Genomic DNA, 11,970 nt, shown 5'->3' on the forward strand with positions numbered 1-11,970 from the left:
GTAAATATGAAGCTACAGCCAGCAGCTGGTTATCTTAGCTTAGCATAAAGACTGGAAATTGGGGGAAACAGCTAGCCTGGCTCTGTCCTGAGTCAACAAATCCATCTACCAACACCTCCAAAGCTCACAAATCAACATGGTGTAAGCATCAAACTATTTATTTTGCTATCATACTTTTACAATTTCTAGTACCAGACTATTTTCCAGACACAGCAACTTCCTGGAGTCTTCACTGGTTCCCTGACAACCTCACATATGACAACACTCAAGGAAGTTTAGTTTGCTGTTACTGCATTTTCCCAGTCTTTAACCAAATGCAGCTAACTGGCTGATATCTACCATACAGACATGAGAATGATATTGATCTTCATATCTAACTCTCAAAAAGAAAGCGAATAAGCATATATCCCAAGATGTTGTACTTTTTCATTAAGCACTATACTACACAGCTGGATAACAGCTGACACCATTAGCCTTTCAGCTATAAGAATCAATTTAGAACAGTTAGGAGGCCACTACATCACAGCCATGTGGTTATCGCAAAATAACCGACACCCTCCAGCCAATCAGAACTGAGTATTCTCTGGCGACAGTATAAAACCAGAGTACTCTGCAGCACTTGCAGCAAAAATCTATCTATTCTCTTTCTCAGAGGCACTGCACTGCTTGTGGATTGAACCTGATGATTTCTGTATTTTCTCAAATCTTGCAAAACTTGAATGCCAATGGTATGGTTGGAGAAAGAATCTCAGCTGAAGTGCCTCCATGCTACTGACAGTATCCAGCCAGCTGTACAGGCAGCCACAGTCAGGCAACTCTCCTGACTTCAGACATGTTATACTTCAATTGCTTTGTCTTCCAATCCAGCAATAGCACCTCATACAACATTAATACAGTTGATATGGCGTACAGGCTAATTTGACCATATCTCATTAAAGTGGATTCATGATTCTTATCCTCACACTGTCCAACCCCCTCCAGACTAACTTGCAGTGAAAGCCTGCAGCCATAGTGACTGCAAAGCACTGAAACTTTTTAATGAGGGATATAGATCTCTCATATCTGTTATTAATTAGAATGTATCCCATTTTCACACACAGAAAATGTATATATCTTATACATACTAATACTAATATTACATTATATTAATTATGATTCCTGTTTTTCCAGTTTGCTACCATCTGATATAATTTATGTAATGTTACTATAATCATATGTGTTGCCTTGCTGTTGTAAATGTACATACAATAATATGTGGAGTAACTCAAATAAACACTTTCTTATAAATGTAGTTTTAATGAGGCCTTTAGTGTCATTAATTAGTTTGAATGACCGCTTCTAAATGTGACAAATGGAGCCATAATGTGTGCATATTACACTAGTGGGGAAAATTGTGATCGTGTGTAGCTCCCTGTTCCAAAGCACTGAAAAATTAATAGACCTTATCAATTCCCACCACTCTGGCACAGAATTATTCATGTTACTGTGTATGTATGCACAAGCAATACTTCTTACAAAGACAAATACATATTAATTCAAAACAGTCAAACCCCTAACTGAATATGTTGTATAATATACTGAATATGTATTCAGAAAAAACATATCATAGTACATACAAGCAGGGCTGGTTTAGCTCATTAACACAGATTTCTGGGTTTCCAGTGGCCCTCAGAGGGATAAAGCCCATCTCTGCCCAAGTTACTGTCATTTAAAAAAAAACCCGTGTGGAATACCTCACAGTTCACATTAATTATGCATCCATCTAGACGACACTGGCATGCGTATACTGCGGTTCCTGCTGTCTTCTTACACAAATAATCAGATAACGTTGGGGAGAATGTAATAATGTGTTAACAAAGGTAGAAGCTCAGCTGGCCTGCCAAATTAATCACAGCTTAGCACCAGTTGCCCGCTAAGAATTTGCTGGCAGATTTTTGTTTCTTCTCCCACTGGTATTTAAATTTGTGACTCAGTCTGTGCTAAAAGCCTCTGAAATCATCCACAAGCTAATGATGTATTGTAGAACCTTTGAAGGGAAACAAAAGAGTAAGAAAGCAGTTTGCCTGAAGATATCAGGCTTGTAAAATAAGAAGAATACCAGTCTAGGAGGAGTTTAAAGCAAAAAGATTTATTGTAAGGTGTCGAACTGTGGATTTCCTATGGACTGTCTCAAACAAATTTAAAAGATTCATCAATTGAAGTCAGATTTGTCAGTAATTTTGCACCCATGGGCTCCAGTCTCTGAACTTTTACACCACAGGTTCCCATTTTTAGAACCACTTTGTAGCTTTTAACTGACTCAACGTGAGACAAATGTATTTTTATTAATAGACTCTGACTCTGAGGCTCATATATTGAGTTGTGAAATGTTTTCCCCTTACAAAGCTGTTTGTACCTGATGCTGCTGGCCTAGAATAATATTGACAGACCTAAATGATTCTCAGTACAACTGAAAACAGGAGGCCGCGTTCAGTTTGAAAGTCTCAAGGTGAGAGTTTGTACCTTCCATTCTAAACACTGTGTCACTTCAAGTGTTTGGAGCATATTTAGACACATCTGTATATGCCGGGGAAAATAAAGATGCGGCTGAATGGCTGACAGTCAACTTCCCATAATGCCGAAAAGTGGCCACATGTTCATCAGTGACTAGGTTATAGGTTTCTGGATGCTATAAACAACTCTTAAGGGCAGTCCCTGCAGGTTGAAGGCATTAAAACAATAACTATAAGGAAGGCACTGGACCTGTATAGATATGCTATCTTCCTAAACTGTCTGCCACAAGCATTCACTGCTGCTTCTGCATATATTTTAAAAGGCAGTTTGTTAATCATTGGGAAGGGGGAATAAAAGTTTGTTAAAAGATAATTTAAAATGCAGGAGACTTCTGTAACTCCAGCTGATTCTCATTCTCAATTTTTTTCTCTCAAGTCTGGTGTATGTTGTTTGACATTGGCCTTGGCCTACTGAGTGCCCTTCTAGTTATTTATTTAGTTTGATGTATTGTTTAAGGGCAATCAAATACTGAATAAAATTTACTTGCTGAAAGGGTGATAGTAGATTTTTTTTTAAAAAGAGAGCTGGGTCACTTGAGGAACCCATAGAAGTAGAAAGAAAGAGATGAGACACTCTCATTAAATCAAATGCATACTTACTGAATCATTTTCAGGAGCTCAAAATCTAATTTAAATAGGTTTTCGGTTACATCGCCGCTCTGCAACAACATCCACCCTGCAGGCTGGGAATTGCACAGCTTCAGCAGAAGGGTCGAAACCCCATTCATTTTCAAATGAATAAAGCAAGCAGAAACACACAAATGCAATGCTGTCACCAATTACACAGAAAAGTGGAGACATGAGGGAATTGTATAGCAGCAATAGGAGGCCTAGAGAGGACTGGAGTGCCACCCTGTGTTTGATGAAAAAAGTGCAACTTAGTATAAAGCCATAGTGAATTGCTGTATGACTAGTGAGACGTGTCATTGTAGATGAAAATGAATGTTTGCTCTTTTACAAAATGAGCCTTTCCAGGCTTGTATGAAATTGCTTTTGTCCTTTACTGGTAACTCTAAGTGCTCACACTTTTGATTTAGGAACATGACAGGCTATATCACAAGACAAAACATCTTGGATACTCTGCAGTGTACAAAGACTACACTCCTCATTGTAGTCCTACTATGATTCCTGGCAGTGCCTTCTTTGAAAAACAAATTCCTTAACTTGGTGCGTCTACACACATGCAAATAGGGGCAGGCTGGGTGTTTTTCCATCACCTGTTGTGATTTACATTCTTGGTTTGTTTTGGCCCCATTACGTCTCAGTGTCAACAGTGTTCAGGAAGGTCAGGAAAGGTAAAAATGCACTCTACATACTTATGCTCATATATGTACTATGATTCACTGTGTGTCATGACCTATATACCTCCGGCAGACCCAAAGGAGCAGATGACAGTCCTCCACATATAGCTCATTAACATATGAATGAGCATATGCTATTTTCCGTAGCTTTGAAGTGGCAAGTCGCAAATACCTTTCTTGTGTTTGTCTATTTTAAAATCACAAGAATATGTAATCATACAGTATGTTAATGCTCTTATAAACATCAGGCAAACTGTGGAAAGGTAAAGTATGCCCACATTCTACTTCAAACAGTATTAAAGTAAATAATAAATTGAACAAGTAAACCTGGTGGAATTTCAAAAGTATACAATAGGCTTTATGTAAATACGGCTGCTGACTCAGCTCTAGCAGTATTTAATCACACTATTGAGAATGCGTAAATTGAAAATTCAGTTAATTCTTTTAAATTAATTCTTTGACGTCTGACATCTGTTTTTCACATGTGCAATGGTCGTTTTTTAGGATTTTTATTTTCCTGAGAAGTGAATGTAAAATTACCCTCAAGGTTTACAAAATCATGTACATGCAAAATTTCCATCAAAATATATCATGGTTTTTAGCAACGTTGTCTGTTAGTCCACCTTTCTGGTCCAGATGAAAATACTTCAACTATCAGGTGAATTGTCATGAGATTTTTGAAATTTTTGACCATTAATGGCCCCCTGACGATGAATCGTAATGACTTTGGTGACCTCCTGATCTTTTATCTAGCACCACCAACAGGTCTTTTTTTTTTTTTTTTTTTCATTTGTCCTGTAAAAGATCTCAACATCTTCTGGATGGTTTGACTAAAAAATTTTGTAAAGATTTTCATGGTCCCCAGTTGAATCCTAATGACTATGGTGAAGTTGAATATAGTAAACATCTCATCTGCTAAACATCAGCATGTTAACATTGTCAATGTGAGAATACTTTCATGTTATTCATTCATTAGTGTTAGCATTTAGCTTAAAGCACCATTGTTTTGCCTAAGTACAGCTTCAAAGAACTGCTAGCATTGGCTGTCGCCTCTTCAGCCCCATTTCGACTGGACTAACATTACGTGTGGTGGGAAATTTCAAAAAAAAAGTGCTCCTCAGCCCTCAGTATTTTAACTCATCGTTTCTAACAGCATTTTAAACACAGTGAAATTACATAATGAAATCTGTAATAGACATTCAGCAAGCCAAAAGAGAATAAAGTACCTACCTGGAGCTGACATTACAACAGCCAATTTGATGAGCTTTTGTGGGATCTTGCTCTCCTGATTACTTTACTTTAGACACATGCTTTTTTCTGTCATGGTAGTGATTCCCAAATAGGCCGATGTGTTGGCGTTAATATGTTTGTGTCTATGAGATTAGCATAATCAGCTCCATTTTCCCAAAAATGTCAATTTCACACAAAAGCGTAAAAGAGAAAAGAAGTAGAAGAACAAACAACTCTACCCATGATAAAAAAAAACCTCAGAGATCCACTTAAAAATTCAAGGACAACACTCTAGACCGGATTTAAATTACAGGAGGACAAGCGAGTGCACAGGAAAAACAGTAGCTAATTGCAGTTGTAAGTATTAATGGGGTGGGGAGAAAAATTACCTACATACCCACTCTGGATTGGATTATAATCAAGTCACAACCTCACACCTCCCCTAGGAAAATAAATCCAGGCAAAATGGGGGCTTTAGTCATGTTCCCATGAGCAATGGTGATTTTTCATGACTTTTCTGTCAATCCACATTTCCACCAGAGGTTGAGTAATTTATGGATATGGAAAATTTCTTTCCAAATCGTGGCCTTTCTGTTTTAAGGGTCAGTTATCGCCTGAATCAACTGATGGTGTTGTGTGACGCACATTAATAAATCAGTCCTTGTTGTGTTTTTGTCACCATGATGAATAACGAACAATCTAAATATGCAAATAGCAGGAGGACAAACCTTTTCCTTAATAGTGAATTTGTTTATGGCTATTTGTTTATGGTCAAGATCTTTCCCAGAGCTTCCTGAACATTGTTCATAGCTTTAGTTAAATCTTATCCTGAATTTGACACGTAGTACTCTACCAAAACAGCCCATTCTGCTACCATGTACCTCACTATAAAACCTGGATACTAGTTCTTATTAAGGGGTGAAGAAATGAAGTATTTGACTTTTTAGAAATTCATAGGTTTGTATCATCTTGATTACATTCAGTTATTCATTCTTCAGGTTCATCTTCTACCCCTCATACTGTTACATCCATGTAAATGATGATTATTGTTTTGGACATTGGTGAGGTCAGCTTTCATCACAGCCAAGCTCTCTGTTCCTCCAAGTGCCTCAGACATTGGAGGAAGCCCTGTCTTTCCCAACAACAACAGCACTTTGCATACAGATTTCCATAGATTCCATTCATGTTGGGTGGGGGGTCATTTAGATTTGTTCAGTCACTTGACTCCCTCATTTCCAAACAATCACAACCCCATCTTCAGTCTGGCAGGATCTAATCTCTATCTCCCTTCATAGAGGACGAGGAGATGGCGATAAAGTGAGTTACTGCATATTTGATTATTGGGCCTTTACCATTGTCAGCAGCCATGTTGAAAATACCAAGGAGGTTTTCACTCACTGTAAGTCTCACGTTGCGTTGTGCCTTTATTTCTGAAGGGGGTTCTAGGGACTGGAGGATGCTCAGTGCATTAGATTGAGTGTTTACCAGTCATTTTAAAACGTTACATAATTTAATTTATTAATGAATTGGCTTGCTACTGTGGTTTAGAAGTATGTGCTGTGGAATTCACAGAAAACTGGGCTAGTGATAGATCTTGATGCTCTTTTCAAGGGTAGATTGTGTTGCTTTCCCAAGGATCCACTTGAGGATGTTGAGACTTGGAGTGAGTCTGTGGACAAAGTCCTCGGTTGTAAAGGTGAGATTCTCTTCTGACTGTGTATATATATATTTATATATATATGTGTATATATATGTGTGTGTGTGTGCGTGTGCGTGTGCGTGTGCATGTGCGTGTGTGTGTGTGTGTGTGTGTGTGTGTGTGTGCGTGTGTGTGAGTGCGTTTTTGTTTGTAAACACACTTTCTACCTGCTTACTCTCATCTGGGATTTCCAGCCGGACAGATAGCTTTCCGGGAGTTCCTGAAGTCCGAGTACAGTGAGGAGAACATACTGTTTTGGATTGCCTGTGAGGAGTATAAAAAAATCAAGACGGTCCCGGAGATGATCTCGTCTGCCAACAGGATCTACTCAGAGTTTGTCCAAACGGAAGCACCCAGACAGGTAAATGACTGCAAGTTGTAAAAAATAATTTAGTAAGCCTCTTGTGATATAGTAGCTGCGATTACAACGTGTATTTGTGCCTTTTTTAGAGGTAAAAGTGCAGAAATTAACTTTGAAGGCACTCAAGTTGTTTCCCCCGAGAACATTATATCGAACGAAGATGAAAAGAGTTGCTTTAATATGCCCTGAGCAATATTGTTTGATTCCAGATCAACATAGATTGCGGTACCAGAGAAAACATTACAAAGAACATCTCCCAGCCAACCCTGACTTCATTTGATACAGCACAGAAGCTCATCTACAGTCTGATGGCCAGGGATTGCTACCCGCGGTTCCTAAAATCGGACATCTATCAGGGACTCCTGAGGAGAACCGATTCAAGGTGACTGTTTTAAAACTGACAGCCTCTCAGAAGGAGGCTGGCAAAATCCTCTCTCCGACCCTGATCTGCTGTAGCAGTCTTTGATTTCAGTGTGGATAATGGGTTTATGCCATACAATCCAGATCCTAAGTGTAGCAGACATAGCTTTTCCCAACCTGTGTGATTCAGTAGACGGTTACAACTCAAGAGAATTTGAGGCTTGTATTATACTTTATCTCTTTAATTATGTTAAGGCAGAAAAAAAAGAAAACTTTAAAGAGATTGTGCACATAATTCTTCTGTGATTATCTATTCTCTCTCCACCAGCCCATGAAGTTAAAAATTAAAAAGAATTCCTCTATTGTAAAGTATTATCAACACTTTATCTAATTGATTATGCAAATGTAAATCCAAATATGCTCTAAGAAATTCAGCTTTCACATGCAAATAAATATGTGAATGTATTGTTGAACTTCTGTCTCAGTTTTGTGTTCTCTGAAATGTTTTTCTTTTCTATTTATGTTGTAATTTATGAAATATCTTAAAAAACAAAAACTAAATATATTCTGTTGAATGACATTTGGGTGTGTTCCTTTTGAATGTAATGCAAATCACTTTTGTTGTCGTCGGAGAAGAGTTGTCTGGATTGGTCACATAAACACCAGATGGCAACAGAGTCCTTCAAGCAACATCATTCACTAAACAAGCAACCAACCAACAAGAAAAATGAAAAGCCACCCCAAAGTCAAGTCCCTTCTGAGACAGCTTCCTCTAGCCTTACCTGGTGCATATCTACAACATTTCAGCTGCACTTAGAGGTAGTTTTTACATTAAGCATGACGAGAAGAGGAACTTTATGAATCAGATCTGTCTTGAGTTAAACTCGCTTGAAGTGGTAGACACAGGGTGGGCGAGCAGGGTGGTATTTTTGGCAATTCACTTGTTTTCATGTTGCCAGGCAAGTTCATTTATGGTGAAAAAGTACCTGAGAGGATTCAAATCAAAACTTTGAGTCTGATGAGATGGAAAAAGCCGCTCTCCCTAAGCTCATTGTACTTAATGTAAATCTCCCTTCAAAAGAAGATCAGTGTAGGATATATCATGCAGAGTTTTAGGAAGTGTTAGATAGTATGAGATAGTTTGGGACATGTTGAGTAAATCAGGGTTTTTAAACTACTTTTTGACATAATGTTCAGATCCACAAAAAAGGGTCAACGCCTATGAAAAATATTACATCAACAGAACATGATGCATAAAATACCTAAATATTGTTCCCTTTTGCACATGCAACCTTCACGCATTTATTGTCTGAGTTGTTTTTTTGCATTTGGAAAGTGGAAGTAAGCACAGTACGGTTTTTTCATGCGAATGCAGGGTGTTAGATGAACGGTTTGTTCTGTTTATGTTGGTGGCATTAAATATACGTGGGATTTATTTTAAGAGGTGTTTCACATGTTTGGCAGAAGCTGCTCTGTGTTGTGCAGACAGCTCACCGCAACTTCCTCTATTGTAGACAACTCTGGTTACCCTTGTATCCAACAAACCCAGTTTGCTGGGTACAGTAAAAAAATAAAATAAAAAAAAAACGCTTAATCTGCATATGTAGTTATGAAGCATAGCAACATGTGGCTCTGAATAAGTATGAAGATATGACTTGCAGGAAGTGAAGAAGACATAAAAATGACAGAAACTGAGCAAAGTTAAAATTGTCAGAGTGACAACAGTTGATGGAGGAAACTCGCAGATGGCTGTTGCAACTGATAAAGAAAATGTCTGAGATAACTGTTTCTGTCACCACAGCAAGCCAGCAAGAGCTGCGCACTATCACAAATCATTTCCTGTCGACCAAAACATGCGCATAGACTGTGTAAAAAAAACAGCACTTGCCCCAGGTTCAAAAGCAACTCATTAACTGTACTGAAACACGTATCTTGGGTATTTTTCGTGTTGACGTAAATTTATATGTCACCAATATTTGTCAGTATTGCAGCTTGTTAAACAAACAAAGTATAGCACACATAAACGTCTTTGTTTTACTAAGATGCATAGATTCAGGTAATACTAATGAGAACTATGTATTTAAGAGTTCATTCTCAAAGAGCTATTCCATTTTTATATGGTTTAGCCCACACATTTGGTCCAAACTGCTTGTTATTTTCATTTCTTGCCAAATGTGTACATTCTTGTCAACACTAAAATGCGTTTTCTTTGCCTTTCAGCAGCCATTGGTTTTCAGTTGTTTCACAACAGCATGAAAATCAACTAATAGAGACTTTAAACTCACTTGAGATACTGTCTGAATTAACAGTGAACATCATACCTGTGTCTACTGTTCTCAGAGTTACACTATGATTTTAGTAATACATTTGTAATTGCACATTTATTATAAAATGAAAGCAAACAATGGAATACAAAATTAAACTGAGCTACAGTAGCAGGATGGGAATCAAACAAATCAAAATAGTAATATTAATGGTTACAAAATGAAAAGTTAATGAAATAAAAGAATATTATTATTATTATATATTATTGTCTTCTATTGAAATATCTTGATAACTACTGGATGGGTTGCCTTGAAATTTTGTTCATTCAGGATTGCCAGATGATGAAGTATAATGATTTCAGTGATCCCCTCACTTTTCCTCTAGCATCACCATAACATGGCGTTTGTGGTTAATAGTGAAATGTCTCAACTGTTGAATGGATTCCCATGTAATTTGCTAACATGCTTAACTAAGGTGATAAACACGGTAAACGTTATACCTACTTAACATCAGCAAGTTAACATTGTCACTGTGCTCATGTTAGCACACCAACATTGGCATTTAAACCTATGCCTAAGTATGGCCTCACAGAGCTAGTCTTGTTCCAGAGACTTGGGGTCCTGATGGGTACGGATTCATCACCTTTGCTCCTCAGTGTTCAACTGGGAGACAGACTTATATATCTTTTATATCTTATCTTCAGCAATTTCCTCCTAAAAACTTGGAAATTTCAGATCAGTCTCATATTGCTTACATCACTGGGACTGAGGTTAGACGGGGGGGGACAGAGGAACTAAACCTGACACATTTATAAACTACGAGAAAACTGGAACTTAAGGACTGATTTTGTTCCTCTGGAGGTTTAAACACTCCAGTCCAGGACTGCAGGTGAAAGTTATTGTTTTGTCAATACTTCCTTTCAACATATAAACAGGAAACTGTCTGAGGTGACAGTAAACATAAGAATCATTCGTATCTTATCTCTGACAAAGACCTGGGATTATAGCTTCTTTGTTTACATGCTTAAATGCTGTCCAAAATGGAAACAGTGGGGCTGTTTAGTGGTCTAAGATGCATACCATGGAACCAGTGTCCCTGGTTTGATTCTGGTGGGTGACATTTGCAACATGTCACCCCCAACTCTCTTTCCCTTCTTACTTCCTGTCCGCCTCCACTGTCTAAGTGGCAAAAGGCTGTTACATGGATACCAGAACATTATTATAGTTACGTAACAAGTCATTGGCAGAAAGAGAAGGTTCAAATTGACCCAAAGCAAGACTGAACTTTGCTGTTGCGTGGCACAAAATGTTTGAGGCTGAGTTGCTGTTGGAGGCAAAATGAGTACAAAACAAGGATTGCATGTTAGTTGTCCTCACATGACAAGACCAAGACAAGAGTGTGCCCCACAGAGTCATTGTGCTATGCTAACTTGTTGCTGACTTAGCCTCATAATTAGCAAACACACGTGAGAGTGATATGAATCTTCACATCTGACTCTCAGCAGCAAAGCAAGAATATTTTCCAAAATAAAAAATGGTGAGCTTTTGCTTTTGGTTAGTTAAGTAGCTAACATTTATCAGCCAAAAGCTAGTGGTCATTTCATGCAAGGCTGTAGCAGCAAAACCCCTGAGTGTTTTGAATTGAACGAGGATGCATTTTATTGCTTAATGCAAGTTTTCATCTGTAAAAGGAAGAATGTGTTATTGCTTCTTTAGAAAGTAATGTAGTCTCACTTTAAAGAATGTCATGAGAGGAATAGTTGCTATTGTCAGGATGCTGATGCTTCTGTACCGCATAGATGTGATCAGTCATTAATTCTTTGGATTGTTTGACCCATGGTAGTCATATGAAAGTGTTTTTCACTACCTAATACAAGTGCTCCACAAGGGTTAAGATGACACGAGGGTAGAAATAGCCCCAGCATGAGGTTCACTATACCTAATACACTGGTTTCTGGCATTGGTTCTCGAGACAAACTGGAAAAGACACTAAAACATTTGCCTATCTGCTGTTGAATTTTCCACTGCCCCATTTGCATCCCCAGACTTTAAACCAAACAAATAATAATGCAGGTTTGAGTACAGACGTACAGCTGTAGCTGCAGTCCGTTTATGTTTGCGTCATCCCCAGCTTCCTCTTTTTCTGTGGTTAGTTCAGAATGATGTTGTGACGCTACTCACCAAACTCATTTCTGACTTCTGC

The 11,970-nt window shown here is 38.1% G+C and overlaps 1 protein-coding gene across 1 annotated transcript; it reads left to right on the top strand.

Annotated features, from left to right (window-relative positions):
• Window positions 1–6,266: 6,266 nt before the first annotated feature.
• LOC120798935 (regulator of G-protein signaling 21-like) lies at window positions 6,267–7,529 on the top strand. Its single transcript, XM_040143728.1, is given in 5 exon segments — window positions 6,267–6,381; window positions 6,384–6,400; window positions 6,695–6,779; window positions 6,977–7,143; window positions 7,353–7,529. Coding segments are annotated over 5 exon segments (561 nt in total).
• Window positions 7,530–11,970: the final 4,441 nt, after the last annotated feature.

The sequence above is a fragment of the Xiphias gladius genome, chromosome 14 (genome assembly GCF_016859285.1).
Source record: "Xiphias gladius isolate SHS-SW01 ecotype Sanya breed wild chromosome 14, ASM1685928v1, whole genome shotgun sequence".
In the NCBI taxonomy this organism is placed as follows: Eukaryota; Metazoa; Chordata; class Actinopteri; order Istiophoriformes; family Xiphiidae; genus Xiphias; species Xiphias gladius.